The sequence below is a fragment of the Ipomoea triloba genome, chromosome 1, assembly GCF_003576645.1.
Source record: "Ipomoea triloba cultivar NCNSP0323 chromosome 1, ASM357664v1".
NCBI classification, from domain to species: domain Eukaryota; kingdom Viridiplantae; phylum Streptophyta; class Magnoliopsida; order Solanales; family Convolvulaceae; genus Ipomoea; species Ipomoea triloba.
The window spans coordinates 31362645-31379968 of record NC_044916.1 but is presented as its reverse complement, the minus strand read 5'-3'; the positions used below and the strand labels follow the sequence as shown (position 1 = coordinate 31379968).

Here is a 17324-nt window from a genome sequence, read left to right as displayed (position 1 = left end):
TCAGTCAAATTCTAGAGAGCTTCATGCTTTCTCTGATTCTGACTGGGCTGGTTGTCCTGAGGACCGTAAATCTACTAGTGGGTATGCAGTGTTTCTTGGCACCAATCTTATCTCTTGGGTGTGCAAGAAACAGAAGACAGTTGCAAGATCATCCACGGAAGCTGAGTATAAAGCCTTGGCTGATGTTTGTGCTGAGGTAATATGGATCATGTCCTTGCTGCGTGAGATCAAAATTGATGGCATCCCTACTCCCAAATTATGGTGTGACAATCTTGGTGCTACTTATATGTGTGCGAATCCAATTTTTCATGCAAGAACTAAGCACGTGGAGATTGACTACCACTTTGTTAGAGATAGGGTTGCCAATGGAGATATTCAGGTTAACTTTATTTCCACAAAAGATCAATTAGCTGATATCTTTACAAAAGCTTTGCCTAGTCCTAGATTTTCTTTTCTTAGGGACAAGCTTCAGGTTAGTAGTTTACCCTGCGCTTGAGGGGGAGTATTAGGACTCTCTGAGTTTGAGTCACGTTAGGACTAGCTATTCTACTCTACCTGAGACTCCCCTTGTATATATATCTCCTATTCCTCATCATTGTAATTGTTCAATTGAATCAATACAATATTCAGTTCTCATCGTAATGAATAAATTGTCAAACATGTTATAATTTATGGGTGTATTTGGTTTTAGGCTTCTAGCTTTTATAAAGTTTGGAAGTTTGAAGTTATTTAATTGTATATTCAAACTTTTATTAGGGACTCGGGTGATATTCGATTCAATTGGAAAATTGGGTTTAAATATATATTTAAGGAATATTTTTCACAACAAATTAAATAAAGTCTAAATTACAGCCACGAGGTGATGGACTGATGGGTCATTTGAAGTGTTCGAGAAGATTAGAGACAATGTTTACAAAGTTGGTCTTCGTAGAAAGTACAATGTCTTCTTCCCATACACTCAATGTTATTGTCCTTGTTTGAGAGGGTGTTGATTCAACTAATTAATTCAAGGTCGAATCATTTTCAAGAATGGAGGATGATGTGAATCAGCCCACACATGATTAATTAAGAGTCTCTATTTGGCACATTACATATATTGAGTTTGTGCAACATTGGTAGAAGCTTTACCAATTCTTTTTTTCATTATAAATTTATAATAAGATATAACAATACTATATAGAAACACTTGGGATTCCACTCTTATATAATAACCTCCAAACCATGCAAGAGAGGTAAATCGTACTATGAAAACCTTACTCGAGAGTAGTGCACCCGTTCCTGTATAATAACCTATAAACTATGCAAAAAAGGTAAACTGTAGTAGGAAAAGTTATATTTAACCGAGAATATGTGTATAATAATCAAACATGTGACCTCTAAATATGAAATTTATGTTCTCTATCCAACTTGACTAATCCTTTTAGGTTTATTATTATTACGTACCAGTGTGGGCCTGGATATTAATTCCCACAAGATTATTTATTTATTATTATATACCGGTATGGACTGAGAAATTAATTCATAGTGACAGGTTTTGGAAGTCTATTATACATACCGGTGTTGTGTGAGCCTGGTAGTTAATTCCACAGATTCTCCGGGCTTTCTTTTACTCATTGGGGCTAATAACCCTTTGGATCGGGATATGCATACTTAAGGATTAAGACTCTTGGTTTTGGTTTTTGAGATCTCAAACGAGGTTTCTTGATGAGTATTTTGTGGGCAATGGACATGTTTTTAATTTTATACTTTATAGGGGGATTATTAGGGGTTATGAATGGACTACAGTTCTCTTATTAAGATGGTAAAACGTAAGTTTTGATGGGCCGCTTATGATTTTAGGTTGTTTTAAGATATGATGTGACGATATGAGGATCAAATTAAAACAAATATGTTACGAACAACCTATGTCTATATGTGCTTCACAATGCATGTCTCCACCAACAACATGCATGAGAGATAATCTCGTTTCACTATCTAAACCCTCAACATATATATAAGTACTAGAGGCACATTGAAGAAGTTTAATAACGAATAACTAACCGTTGACAATTAAAAAAAAAATTAGTTCTCAAATGTATCTAATTATTATATGAAAACATGTTCCACTAACTTTTTCTAAAACTAATTTTTATGTTTTTTATTAAAGAGATAAGTAATACTCAAAGGTTACATTCTAGGAATCCACCCTTAGCCCAAAATCAACAGTTACACTTGTACTATGCTATTAGCAGCTAAGCTAAGGGGATTTAAACGACGTCGTACTACCTTAATTTTCTTGATCAACTGCAAGTGCAACTGGGGCATTCCACTTTATCTGGTGCACGTGGCAAGCTGAAGCGTTCCGGTACCGGATTCTCATCTCTCTACTCTTACCGGAAAGAGCCTCTAAAATTTTCTTCTAAAAATTCAGTCTTTTTGACTCCCATTGTAATAACTCTCTTTTCCTTCTTCTTCTTCTTCCTCCCTTCACAGATGAATCTGTAACAGTAAGCAACAACTCCTTTGTTAGTAGTAGAATTGGAGAAGAAATGCAGGGCTTGGTTCTTCGGAATGCTCATCCTTTCATTACACCAACCAAGGGAACAACGATTAAGATTCCCTTATTGCCTTTGGTTGCCACTCTGCCTACGTGCCCTTTCGTACCCGCAAGAACTACACTTGTACAACCCTCTTTCTGTAAGTTCTTAAACACCCTTTTCTTCTACCTCAATGATGTTTCATTTTCTTTTGTTAATATGTAGTTTGGTTGAACGGTTGGTTTTTCTGAGTTGCATTTACATCAGCTAGAAACTAGTTAAAATGGGCGTTTCCAGTTTATTGAATTTTATTGCTGTTTGTCTTAATTTAGCGGGAGTTGAGATGGTAAGTTCGAAATTATTGGCTTTAATTGTAAACAATTTGAGGAATGTGTTAAAGATGAAACCTTTATGGCTTCGTTGATCTTACCTTAATGTTAACAAGTTGTGTATTGAATAGAAATCTCTTTTATACATTTGGAAGTTGTTGAACATCCATGGCCTTGTCCAGTGTTAGACTGCATAGAATTGCATTACATCACCGAGTCTGTCATGGTATATCTGACTGTCAAATTATACTAGATTATGGCCTTGTTTGGTAAACAGCATTTTGAGCAAAAGTTAGTGGATTTGACCAGTTAAACCGCGAAAGTGGGTGTTTGGTAAGTCGTGGTTTCCCTTAGTGTTTTGGGTTCAAAATACTGATTTAGAAATGCTCCTCTGAGTAGCGATTGTGATCAGTGGATTGGAAGAAGAAAAAAATTAGCAAAATCCTTTTTTGCCCTGATGAATTCCTGCTTCTGCCTTTGGTTTTCCTATTTTTGAAGTTAAGGTGTTTAGAATGTCCTTGAAATATTGGGTGGAATGAAGTTACACGAAGCTCTGGGTGGAACAACATTATTATCAATAAAAAAAATTATAATATACACATCCTTAAATCTTGTTACATATTACCTCCTAATAAACTATTAATTTTACCAAACACCTTTCTACAAACAACTAACACAGTCTAGTAGTTTAAACTGCTAACACAACTTGTTTTCCACCAAGTGCTAATTGCTGGTGCATTTAGGTAAATGAAAACAAAAATTCTTGGCTCCTTGATGTTTGTAGCTAAAACGCAGGATCCTTTTATTCACCATAAATTAAAAGCATTTTAGATGCATACTAAAGCCATGTAGGATCCTTCTTTACACCAATAAAAAGAATTTAACTGGTGGAAGGGTTGCAAACTGCCTTACTGACCCTTTACAGTCTTAAGAAATTTAAGTAGCCCATGCCCTTTTTTTTCTTTCTCTGGCCATCTATTTCTACCATTAGTTAAATAGGTACACTGTAGTAAAGCACTGTTCTGAAGAGACTTTGAATGGTATCCTGCAAGAAGTTCTGCTTTTGGCTTATGTTTCATATGAAAGATAAAGGCATGCCATCTGTTAGATCTTTTTATAAACAAGTTTTTATTTGTTTCACTGTTCCTTGAATGTGTGAGAAATTGCTTGCTAAGCCAGGGTGCTGATTCATTCTTAGATAATTTTATTTCCTAATTTTAAAATTTTCTAAGGTCATTACCATTTTAAGTATTCATGATTGGGTTGTGGTAATTTTTTTTTATTAGCACATCAAGTTGATTTGCATTAACCCTGATTTGTAGTAAGAAGGTCGGAGCTGCCTAAGCTGCACTGGAGGCACTGCAGAACAACATCACATGCATCTAATGTTGGCATTGGATCAGGGGGTTATGAAGAATTCAGTGAGCCACCTATAGATACTTCAGCTAAAGAGTGAGTCTAAACAACGATGATGTCATATACACTTATTGCCTTTCATGAATGGCACTGAGAAGCTTCCAAACAAATGACTTTTTGCCTTCTCTGATGATGTCATATACACTTTCATTCAATATGTTTCATAATGTACTTTATGCAGTTTAAAACTTTCTTGATATTCAGCCTGAAACATATATTGCCTTTCATGAATGGCAGTGAGAAGCTTCCAAATCAAATTCCTTATCCTCTCTCTATAGCTCTAGTGCTATGTGGATGTGCTTTGGTATTTTCACTGATTGCCTTTGTAAAAGGAGGACCTTCGTCAATCTTAACAGCATTTTCGAAGTCAGGCTTTACTGCAGCATTCTCGTTGATATTTGTATCTGAAATTGGCGACAAGGTATATATAATCACCTGCTATAGTTTATAGAAAATCCTGAGTCGTAACACATGCTTTTTATTGTTTTCAGTATTGTGTTTCTTCGATTGACATCTTTTTAACTCCATGTTTGGTATCCATGTAGGTCATTCTGATTTTCTTTAGACACTATTAAGCCACTTCTTTTGCATTGTTCTCAGCAAAGATAAATAGTGTTATTGGTGCATTTAATTATTTATATGGAAATTCTATAATGCCGAATAGTAATAATGCCAACAACTATAAATAGAAAGGCGTGGTCGCATTTTGTAAATAGAATAATAGTTTTACTTTCACTATTTACTTTCACCATTTCTATTTATAGTAGTCAGTATTTTTACTAATCTGCATTGGAGAATTTTCAGTTATTTATACATTATATATATGTTAAGTTTAGTTCATTCATATATGTGTTATTGCAATAAACAGGTAATAGCACTTTGATGAATGAAAATTATTTAGCATCAAGAATCTCTTTAAATTAAAGGCAACTTAAGGTACTCTTTGAATATGTCCTATATTCCTATTCCGTTAATTCTTCTTTTGCTCTAATTTTACAGACGTTTTTCATTGCTGCACTATTGGCTATGCAATACAAAAGACTATTGGTATGAGTTCTCAACATCTTGCTCTCCCCTTTCTAATATTCAGTTTTAGTTTGCGAAAAACTTTCACTTGAGATTTCTCTGACTTGGGTCATGTGGAACTTTTCACGTTAAATATGTGTCTTTTAATTGGCTAAAATTGTAAAATATCATGTCAATCAACAATGAGAAGTTGTCCCTACGTATCATCCTATAAAATATGAATTTATATTATTTTCAAAAAGGGTTATGCTTAAGAAACTGACCTGGAAATTTTATGTTTAGAGAGGTTGTTGTGTACTCATGTAATCATGTTGACATTATACATTGAAGAGATCACGACAAGTTTTGTATTATATTATAAACAATAAGAAGCAAAAAATGCTAGAGATGTTTATCTTGCTCAGAAGTGAAATTCATTCGACAATTTATATCTCATGATTGGATAGCAGTAGGCCAGTAGGGTTTGTTCTTACTTTGATGAAGTATTGGTCAGGTTCTTCTGGGATCAATGGGTGCTCTTTCACTTATGACCATCCTCTCTGTCGTAATAGGAAGGATCTTTCATTCTGTGCCAGCACAGTTCCAAACAAGTAAGTTCTCGACCTCGACTTCTTCTCTCTTCTACAGACCTGCTTGTATTATTTCATCAATCAAACTAATCTAACTTTTTTAACATGACCAAAACTTAATTAGCATACACCTCTAATTTGAGTCACATTTTTACCTCTGTAAACCCTCTCCGTCACTTCTGTGCTGTTCTAAAAAGACAAGTGTGGTTTCAATCACGTGAGCATATTATGCAACAGGATTGTAAATATGTAATAGTTTACATCTTATACGGTTAAAAATTTCTGATTGTTTGATTTTTGTGACAGCCTTGCCTATCGGAGAGTATGCAGCAATAGCACTTCTAGTATTCTTTGGCCTCAAGTCAATCAAAGACGCGTGGGAACTTCCATCTGAAGAGGTTAAAACAGGTGATGAATACGTTGAGGCTGAGGAACTTGTGAAGGAAAAGGTGATTATCTAGATTTAGTACATTATGTCCCTTGGTTGCTTCTCTCTCAGATTCAATTGTAATCACCGATGTTGATTTCTTCAGGCCTCAAAGCGACTCTCGAATCCACTTGAAATTCTGTGGAAGTCATTCAGCCTTGTATTTTTTGCTGTAAGAGCCTCCTCAAGCAGTTGAGTGCTTTTTTTCTTCTGCTTACTTTTCGAGTTAAGAAATATTGCTAGTTTTCTTTTTAGGAATGGGGAGACCGCTCTATGCTTGCAACAATAGCTCTGGGCGCAGCACAGGTATAGTTTCTACGAGCACAAGTAGTTATAGAGAGTCTGATTTTTTTTTTTTATTTGAGTACTATTGACTTTGTTACAATGTAGTATCTGTTCATAGCTATTTTCTCAACCTACTGAAGCACAACGAGTCAACAGTTGACTCCACTGAGACTCGAACCCACTCCCATCATCCATGTGGGAGTGTAAACCGGGACACCGGGTGCCACTAGACCACAAGGTTTTAATTATTTGCGAGTTTTCTTTTGGTTTTCCCTTCAATGGATCTGTTTTGCAGTCTCCGTGGGGAGTTGCGGGTGGTGCTATTGCTGGACACTTGGTTGCAACATCTCTCGCAATACTAGGAGGCGCGTTTCTTGCCAACTACATTTCTGAAAAGCTGGTAAGCAAAGAAAATTTGAACTTCAAAGAATTTGTGAATCTGCAAACGGATTTATTTCTAAGCATCTCGCTTGGCTCACAATCAGGTGGGCTACCTAGGTGGAGCTTTGTTTTTGGTTTTTGCTGGTGCCACGTTCTTCGGGGTTTTTTGAGGAAGTTTTGTAAATCACAAGAAGAAAAGGAAGTTCTTTTTGTTGAAGACACGGACATGCTCAAGGCGAAGGCCAGAACATTACACTTAGAAATCGGGACACACACAAGAGAACTGTTGTATCATCCATGAAAGGAAGAAGTAACCATGTTAGAGACCTAAGCTGCAATATGAGGTAATTTAGGGCATATACCTTCCCATACCCAACTGTATTTCGGCACAGTTTATGTTTCTGGTATCATTAATCTTTGTACCTTATTGAATTGAATGTTGGAAATGAGCTGATATTTGTTAGTTCATGTCCTGTTTGATGTTTTATTTGATAATAAGGAAGCCAATTATTGTCTGTACTAAAGAACTAATGCAGAAGCTTTCGGTATATTGTGCATGGCTCTTGTTTTATATCATTCACAAGCCAAGCTGAACTTTTATCACAAAGTGACAAAGCAATTCAAAATTCTTTGCAACTGTATTCTTTTTTGGATGACAAAGAGAAATTCACAACTACTATCATATAGTTAATGTGTCGTCTAAGCATTCAGTTAGTGGAGACCGGACGCGCCCTAAACGTCCGGTCACTGAAGACCGGACGCCTAAGGTGATTGCCTCGCCTGAGATGAGCGAGCGAACTTAAGCATCTAAGCAACATCTTGGACGCCTAACTCGTACTAAACCTCAAATTTGACCCAAGTTATAATATATATACACACACACACACACACTCATCGCCTAGGTGACAACTAGGCTGTTAGGTGGCGAGGTGCCTAGAAAGTCAATAGTGGTCAATTTTTGAAAAAATTTTACAAGTGTGATTAAAAAAAAAGAAAATTTTGCCAAAGACCTTGTGGTCTAATAACACCCAATTACACCCCCACATAAGAAGAAGTGAGTTCAATCCTCAGTGAAGGCAATATCTCACTCCCCAATCCCCACTGCCAAAATCCCACAATTTGCAAGAGAAATAACTTTGTAAAAACTCAACCCCACATTTGTTTAAAAACCTCCACCTTAGTTTTTACTATTCTAAAAACCCCCCCAAAATCAACTATTGGGTAAGGCCTTAGGTAAATTTCACTTTGAAACAGAGTAAAAGGCTTTGTTAACAAGAATAATTAGAATCCGAGCCGTCAAGGACAAAAATTACAATTTCCTCATCATGGAAAACCATCAAGTCTGGTTTGGATATGTTACTAGATTACAGGAACACCTCTAGTCTTTGCCAAAATGGGATGAACCCTAGATTCTTTTATTTGTGAGAGTTAAAGAATTATGTGTTTAGGCAGCTTGACTAGGTGGGGATTATGGATCCTATCAATAGTCCATACCACCCATTCCGCCCATGCCACCGCCCATACCAGCTGGAGTTTCCTTCTCGTCCTTTGGAAGCTCAACGACCACCGCCTCTGTGGTTGTCAAGAGAGAAGATACACTGCAGAAACACACGCGATTAATAAGCAATGTAGCAGAAGCGTGCTTATGACAAAAGTAACGGAGTTCAACATACCTAGCAGCATCAACCAAGGCTGTTCTTATAACTTTCACCGGGTCAATAATACCTGCCTTAACCATATCGACATATTCACCTGTTGCATATAAAACAAACAATCTAAGTACATACACTACAGCATCTTTTGTGCTTTATAAAGTAATCATGGTTTCATTCTTTTTGTTAGTTAGCAAGTGCATATATATACCTTTTGCTGCATCATATCCAAGATCAGCGTTATCTTGCTCGAGAAGTTTACCAACAACAACAGCTCCCTCTACGCCAGCATTAGAGGCTATTGTGTGCACTGGTGTCTGCAATGGGGTTATACAGTTCAGTTAACTTTCAAGAGGGGACTGCCACTGACAATTTGAATGAGGGAAATATATCCTGTTGTTGAGGCTTGAGAACATGAAATTCTGATTCTAAGCCATAAAAAGGGTAAACACTACAAACCTTCAGGGCATTCTGAATAATTTGAACACCAATCTTCTGATCAAAGTTAGCTGTTGGGAGCTTATCCAATTCTTTTGAGGCAAAGAGAAGAGCAACACCACCACCAGGTACAATTCCTTCCTCAACAGCTGCTTTGGTGGCATTTAGTGCATCAGTAACTCTATCTTTCTTCTCACCAACCTCAGCTTCACTGGCCCCTCCGATCTGTGCAAGAAAATGACGATAACTACAATGAAATAGCCACATTTAGTGTCAAGAAAGACAAAAAGCAGGCAAACAAGGTCAAACCTTTAATACAGCCACACCACCAGAGAGCTTAGCTAGTCTTTCTTGTAACTTCTCCTTGTCATAATCAGATGTGCTTAATTCAATAGCTGATCGGATCTGGCATCAATGAACACCAAATTTAATCAATAAAACCTACTAAATGCTTGACAGCAAACCAGCAGTCTTCCAGTTCACATTACTAATTCATCATGGCAATACAAACCTGCTCACATCTTTCCTCAATAGATGTCTTCTCTCCCGCACCATCAAGAACAACAGTATCATCCTTTGATACAGTGACCTGGAACAATAGTAAACTTCATTACTAACAGGCCACAGAAATAAGACTGTTTTATCAACTTATTTAGAGATGCAAACCAAGAAAATGAAGTTCATCTCTACTTCAAGAAATTATCAAGAAACATAATATCCCAGAAAAGACAGAATAAAAACAGTGAATCTAAGGCATACAACTATGTATAAGCTTTCAAAACCTGGTGCAAGTTTACCTTTTTGCATGTCCCTAGCATTTCCATATCCAAATTTTCAATGTTTAATCCAAGCTCTTCTGTTATGACCTGTCATGTAGAATACAAACAGTGAATCTAAGGCATACAACTATGTATAAATGTGCAAATGCATCACAGGGCAGGGGTGGTCTCAGTTCTCACTTGGCCTCCAGTTAAAGTAGCAAGATCTTGAAGATTGGCCTTCCTGTTCTCACCAAAGCCAGGGGCTTTTATGGCACAAACCTGCATACAAGCCAATTACTTCAGATCAAAAGTCAAATTGCTAACAGCAAGAGAAACTACTCTAATAGTTGCAAAGTAATACCTTGACTCCAACACGAAGTTTGTTTAGAATAAGAGTTGCAAGGGCATCACTGTCCACATCTTCAGCTACAATCAAGAGAGATCTTTGTTTCTGCAATAAGACCAAATTAAGCCATAGTGCCATGCATCTCAATGGTAAACTGTCAGTGCAAGTACTTCATATCAACCTTAGTAAAGGAAGAATACCTTCAAAGCCAACTCTAAGATTTTTACAATAGCATTTATGCTTGAGATTTTCTTCTCATGTATTAAAATAAGAGGGTCATCCAACTCCTGCAAATCAACATAGTGATCAGCTCACCATCACGCTAACTAAATAAATCATAATGATGTGTAGCATGCAAAGTATAAGATTGAAAAGACTTACACATTTTTGGTTCTTTGGATTGGTAATAAAATATGGGGAGATGTAGCCCCTATCAAGCTTCATCCCCTCAACAACTTCTAACTCATTGAATAATGTCTTTCCATCCTATAACAGCAATCAAGATCAAAATTGTCAGGCATGGTAATGTTACATAGAAGATTAATACTTGGATTAGACATCACAAACGCTTCAGATTACAGGCGCAGGGATAATTGACCATTAAATGCATTCTAGTAATATCACCCAGCACTGGTCCAAGTAGTATCAGATATAATTGGAAAAAAGAATTGCAATTGAAAGTAAATTAATGGCCAGTAATACTGCAGGAAACAGGAAACACCAAGCACTAACTTGAATTGTGATCACTCCTTCCTTGCCAACTTTCTCCATAGCCTTTGCAATCAACTCGCCAATTTCTCTTTCCCCATTTGCGGAAATTGTACCAACCTGAAAATGTAATTATAAGCCCTGTTGAAAACTGCTAGAGGTTGCAGCACAAGAAGAGAACTTACATCTCTCTTAAATATTTCTATAAATTTATGTCAAATGACCAGTAGGAGGTCAAAATAAAGTTGGGTCAGGATGTCATGTGCTAGTATACAGCATATAATGGCCAATGATAATACCTGTGCAATTTCTTCTGATGTACTTATCATCCGTGCTCTACTCTTCAGGTTTGTTACCACAGAATCAACAGCCATGGTGATACCACGTCTAAGATCCATTGCATTCATGCCAGCTGCAACTGACTTACAGCCTTCAGCAAATATAGCCCGCGTGAGGACAGTTGCACAAGTGGTACCTGTAAAGGGAAGAAGACATCATAAAGTAAGCATGTAAACCACATATGCAAAGGTGAACTTTAGACATGAAGCAACAATATATTAAAGAATAATAAGTATCTGCAACATAATCCTCCAATAAGATATTTATATTGGACTTACCATCACCAGCAACATCATTAGTAGCATTAGCGACCTGCTTTACAAGGCTCGCACCAACATTCTTCACCTTGTTGTTGAATTCAACACTTTTCGCAACTGTGACACCATCTTTTGTTACTTTAGGGGCACCCCAACTTTGTTCAATAACAACATTACGTCCCTTCATAAACAAAACAAAACAAATACGTAGAACCAGTCAACAATCTATTACTCCGTACTAAAATGGCAGTGGGGTGTGGTACAGGTTCATATTCATGACCACGGACTCAACATTAAAAACAGTAAATAACACTAACAACAGTATCTTGCAAATGTAAAAATAATACTGGCCTCTCTATCACACACAATAAATTAAAACATGGGAGTGAATAAAATATTAAAATGTAGCTGCCCCAGTGTTCTCCATATGCAAAAATGCCAAGGAGAGATTGTAGAAGGGCAGCACACTCACTTTTGCTTCAAGGGAACGAGTTGATCAGAAACACATCAATTCTGTCAACCAGATAGCGAAGCTTAACATCAAGTTTAGCCAAAAATCCAAAAACTGATGTTAATGAAATCCTGTAGATGAGCAACACCAAGCAACCTATAGGATTTGTTAACTAACAATATTTCAAATTCCAATACATTTAAGAATTCCCATAATGCAGAGATTAAACAAATCACTAGCACAGCCATATATGGATATAGTTTGCTAATATTCTACAGCATTCTCAATTATTTCAACCATACTCATCACATTGATATAACAGAGAGTTTAACAACAGAAAGAATGTGGATGTAGAAAAACAAAATTTTCCCAGCACAAAATGCCTCAAAAACAAAACAATTAGTATACATACACATAATGATACATGTATATCACACACACAAAATCGCTTACAAATTACAATACTAACAACTAATGCCAATAAAAATCAAACTTTTTTGAGTTAAACCAAAGACACGCAATATATTCAAATCATCAATCTCCCAAACTACAAAAAGGTACCTTGGGACCCATAGTAACTTTAACTGCATCAGCAAGTTCTTCTACACCCTGAAGCATCAAGGCCCGAGCCTCCACTCCAAATCTAATATCCTTAGCAGCATAATTTCTGCTCCAGCCTAACCTACTAGAAACCTACAAACCGAAAATTCCAGGATTGAATAAAATTCACAGGTCATAACACATTCAGACCAACTTTCAACACAAAACAAAACAACGAAATATAGGTACCTGCTGGGAGCTGTTTTTCGCAACCCTGCACATTCAAGAAAGCGTTTAAAGCCAAATGCAGATTGCATCACTATAATCTCAGAAAGAAAAGATAATACGAAATGCCAAAAAAAAAAAAAAAAAAAAAAAGTACCTGGCTTTGGAGGCAATGTTCGATAAGAAACGATGCATGATTTATGTATTGGTAATGAGTAGATACGCTTCGTCAGAGTTTGTCAATGAGGAAGCGCACAGATGGAGAAGGATGAGAGTAGAGATCGGGTTGAATAGCTGTTATACTCAGTATATATATGAATAGCGGAAGAGAAGAGTCTAGAAATGCACCTCCTAGGGCTTTTAGGGTTTATCCTTCGTTACTTATTTCTTTCTCAAAATAATTATATATTATTAATTATTTTAATTATAATATATAATCATATATCGAAGTTATTAACAAAATAAATAAAATTAGTCAAGTACCTTGTGCTCAGTACTTCAGTAGAAATGAATTGACCATTTGTGCTTTAATAATTTGAAAAAATATTAATAAGGTCAGTTGTATTTTTTTTAAAAAAAAATTAAAAAAATCCGTACTTTTGTTGGTAGAACATTTTGGGGGTCACGCGCCCTAATCTCCAACAGTCCAATCGGGTCGGGTCGAATCTCTCGTTAATTTCCCTCTCAACTCTGTGTCACTCACCCCCACTTATAGTTTTGTAGCTCCTCCATTGTTGAGGGAGATCACAGAGCAAAGATGACGGAGGCAATGATAAGGAAGAAGCCGGGCATGGCCAGCGTGAAGGACATGCCACTTCTACAAGACGGACCTCCGCCTGGAGGTTTCGCTCCGGTCAGGTTCGCCCGCCGAATTCCCAACACTGGCCCCAGCGCCATGGCCATTTTCCTCACTGCTTTCGGCGCCTTCTCTTGGGGCATGTATCAGGTCGGCCAAGGCAACAAGAAGCGCAGGTACCACGTGTATATGTAAAGATCGGATCTTTGATTTGATCTGGATCGCGTTTAATTTGGATAATGAAGATATTTATTGATCATCATTTGTATTTTAAGTGGTGATTTGATTGTGATTTTTATCATTTCAGTTGAGGATTATGTTTGTGCATCGTTAAGTGAATTATTTCTTGAAAGATAGGTCTAGGGGATTGATGAATTCTATTCACTACTGAATCAACTTTCAATGTTTTTTATGTGAAATTATGAAAATCTTGTCTAATAAGGTACAGGCAGCCATAAAAGTGCCGCCTTGATCATATTAGGATACAATGTGCCATCACATGGATGTTTCCATACAAATTCCCCTTTGATTTTTGAGCAGGGAGTGGGATAAGATATGTTATGGGGAGAAATCTGAAAGAAATAACCAATGAAAAGAGAGACTGTAACCTGGAGAACATGAGGCATAAAAGTAGTTGCACGGATATTGAGTCTTTATTGTAGCTGCAGTCCTTAAGGTATACGGTCTGGGTATTAGGGTTGCTATTGACTTCATGCTTCAATACAGTTACTTATCTAGTTTTAGTGCACTGTGTGTAGATGAGTTTAACTCAAATCATGATCCTAAAAAGAGACTACACAAAAAATGGAGGCATGTATTTTTCCAATAGCAATCTGATTGTGCAACTTTGTATTCCATATCTAAGAACCTTTTTTAACATCCCTTCTCTTTTTTTGATAGTTGAGAATATTTCTTTAATAGCATGGCACAATAAAGATGTATTGCTTGATATAGATTAAAAAATAAATTGAAGTGAAAATAGACTCAAAACAGAGAGTGCCTACTGTGTGGAGGATATTTATTTAAAACTCTGGTGGGAAGTATATAACCTTCCATAGATTGCCAAAACTAGAAAAACTAGATTAAAGGGATTTGTAAGGATCTAAATTTTTTCCCTCCCCTCTTTGTTTGTTGGAGGGAGGGGTTGGAGAGATAAAAACTTACATATAGTTGCCATATATATTACTACATGTTATCATAGAGGCTTTAAATTTTAGTTGAATTGTCTAAAGACCCTTGGATTGAAAAATTATTAGTCTCTATAATGTCTGTTCTACAACAAAGTGATAGAAGTTCCAAGAATTCTTAGATTTCAGTAGAAAATGAAACTGCTGAACTAGCAGCTTTAAAGTATTCTATGAATCATCTCAGATATTTTTAAATTGTCACTACAGATTATGAAATCCCTATTATTTTACAAAGTGATATAAGTTTTAGGAAATGTCTGATTTAAAATGTGTAGCTGATAAGGTCCGTGTTTCATGTGGTTTCTTTATATGTAGATCAAGCTAGCATACTTACATATGAATGCACAGATGAACTTGCTAAACCTATAGATTGCCACTCTGTATTTTGACCAAATCCACTGATTACATATATTACTGTTTGTAATGTTGACAGTGAACAGCTTTTTGTTGTTTACACTTTCCACCCACCTATTATTGCATCTTCTTTTGTTTTTTCATATCTTGGTAGTTATCAGATGAATGGCACCATTCCATTGTGCTTGATGGTTCTCAGCTTCTGATTATCCATTGTATTTGCATCTTGGCATTCTGGTTTATCCACTGGTTCGCTCCAATGATGTGATGATTGCGAACTTTTTGTTTAAGAATCATAATTAAATTACAGAGTACTAGGCTTTTTGGTCATTGAAAAATAGGAAAAATGGCTGTTGAACTGTAACATGATCTTGGTATTCTGTAGGGCAATAAAGGAAGAAAAATATGCTGCTCGAAGAGCCATATTGCCCATGTTACAAGCTGAAGAGGATGAAAGGTTAGCAGCAGTTTGGGCTTTTCTCTGCCTTCCAGAATACGCTTTATAACTTATTAACCAATGCACTTTGGATTTTATGTCTTTAGATTTGTCAAAGAATGGAGGAAGTATCTAGAAGAAGAGGCGAGAATTATGAAGGATGTTCCTGGTTGGAAAGTGGGCGAGAGTGTGTACAACTCGGGAAGATGGATGCCCCCAGCTACCGGAGAGCTTCGACCTGATGTCTGGTAAGATCTTATATTATCCTGCTGGATTTGCAGAAGCAACAGCAAACTTTTTCCAGTCATTGAAGTTTGTGCTGTCTTTGGGTGCGCAAGTAATAATGTACCTTCGACTTGTGTCCAAATTGTTCAAAACAACCATGAACCGTGTAGTTTTCTTTTAAAATAATTTAACGTATTCTCATGAGATTTGGGAGCATAAATATACTCTTCTTACCGGAGATCATTTTATGTAATGAGTATGAGTCACTACCATACATGATTTTCTGGACTTTTTTTTTGGTTTATGAGAATTTAAAGTGAACTAAATTGGATTGACCCTGGCCTTGCCACTTTTAAGGTTTTCCGGTTAGTTGCCTACTCATTTTAAAACAACATATTCCTCGTGCATTTTGATGGCCCTGGTGATTTAGGTTGTGTTATCAAGCAAGACAGGACGCATACTGGTTACATTTCTGGGGATTTAGGTTGTTTTTGAGACCCTCTCCCACTTCTGCCCCGAGGCTTTGGTTAGTTTGGTAGAGGTAAATTGCGGTATGGGTATTCTTCAAAATGGACTAGAACACAGGTACTATAACTGGGTTCAAACCCCCACTGCCTCGGTTCCAAGCACTCACGCGGATATTGTCCTTTCATGCAAATNGACGCATACTGGTTACATTTCTGGGGATTTAGGTTGTTTTTGAGACCCTCTCCCACTTCTGCCCCGAGGCTTTGGTTAGTTTGGTAGAGGTAAATTGCGGTATGGGTATTCTTCAAAATGGACTAGAACACAGGTACTATAACTGGGTTCAAACCCCCACTGCCTCGGTTCCAAGCACTCACGCGGATATTGTCCTTTCATGCAAATATCAAATTCTCCCTTGTTGGATCATAAAAGAGTTAATACATAGTCCTTGACTATAGTGGTTTTACTCAATTTAGTCCTAAATGACCTTTTGTGCTCAATTTACTCCTTGACTTTGATGGTTTTACCCAATTTAGTCCTTTGTTAAAAATTCTGTTAGTTGGCCGTTAAAAATAGGGTCCTAATGGTAATTTCTTATCCTTCATCTCATTTGGGATGGTTCATTTTTCTTCCCCTTATTAAGATCAACACAGAAATGTAAATTTTTGTACCAAATGAACATCAACCCTAAATAAATAAATACAGAATAAAAGATTTACATTTCTGCATGGATCTTAATAAGGGGAAGAAGAATGTTCATCCCAAATGGGATGAAGGATAATAAATTATCATTAGGACCTTATTTCTAACCGTCCGCTAACATAATTTTTAACAAAGGACTAAATTGGATAAAACTATCAAAGTCGAAGACTAAATTGAGCACAAAAAGTCATTTAGAACTAAATAGAGTAAAACCACTATAGTCAATGACTATATTGGGTATTAACTCGATCTTAAAAATAAATAAATCTAAGAAAAAGCCCAAACTGTTGAGCTTGCTCTAAGGCTATGTTTGGTTCGCAGGAAGTATACTTCCAAGGAAAAGATTTTCCTTCAAATCAAGGAAAATGGTCAGTTCCTGTGTTTGGTTCAGTGGAACTTGTATTCCAGTGGAAAATGAGTTCCTCAAGAATGAGGAAAAGAAAATCTGAACTATACTCTCGGATTTTGTTTTCCATGTCTGTTGGGAACAATT

General features: G+C 36.6%; 3 protein-coding genes across 3 annotated transcripts; 2 read left to right on the top strand and 1 right to left on the bottom strand.

The window, feature by feature from the left end:
• Positions 1-2283: 2283 nt before the first annotated feature.
• Positions 2284-7497, top strand: LOC116014000 (protein PAM71-homolog, chloroplastic). The gene is made up of 11 exons (XM_031253982.1): positions 2284-2344; positions 2473-2676; positions 4168-4297; positions 4499-4682; positions 5261-5308; positions 5781-5877; positions 6163-6305; positions 6390-6455; positions 6539-6589; positions 6864-6968; positions 7054-7497. The coding sequence occupies exons 2-11, from the start codon at positions 2529-2531 to the stop codon at positions 7117-7119; spliced, it is 1038 nt and encodes a 345-aa protein (XP_031109842.1). The 5' UTR covers positions 2284-2344; positions 2473-2528; the 3' UTR covers positions 7120-7497.
• Positions 7498-8187: 690 nt separating this feature from the next.
• LOC116015503 (chaperonin CPN60, mitochondrial) lies at positions 8188-12978 on the bottom strand. The gene is made up of 17 exons (XM_031255596.1): positions 12824-12978; positions 12691-12715; positions 12463-12594; positions 11472-11631; positions 11154-11329; positions 10879-10974; positions 10528-10632; positions 10347-10433; positions 10162-10251; positions 9999-10079; positions 9837-9905; positions 9551-9628; positions 9349-9444; positions 9061-9264; positions 8813-8918; positions 8623-8701; positions 8188-8547 (listed from the first exon to the last, which is right to left on the bottom strand). The coding sequence occupies exons 1-17, from the start codon at positions 12859-12861 to the stop codon at positions 8430-8432; spliced, it is 1740 nt and encodes a 579-aa protein (XP_031111456.1). The 5' UTR covers positions 12862-12978; the 3' UTR covers positions 8188-8429.
• A 346-nt stretch (positions 12979-13324) lies between these two features.
• LOC116015520 (NADH dehydrogenase [ubiquinone] 1 alpha subcomplex subunit 13-B) lies at positions 13325-15999 on the top strand. The gene is made up of 3 exons (XM_031255619.1): positions 13325-13638; positions 15389-15460; positions 15547-15999. The coding sequence occupies exons 1-3, from the start codon at positions 13424-13426 to the stop codon at positions 15689-15691; spliced, it is 432 nt and encodes a 143-aa protein (XP_031111479.1). The 5' UTR covers positions 13325-13423; the 3' UTR covers positions 15692-15999.
• The last annotated feature ends 1325 nt before the right edge of the window (positions 16000-17324 follow it).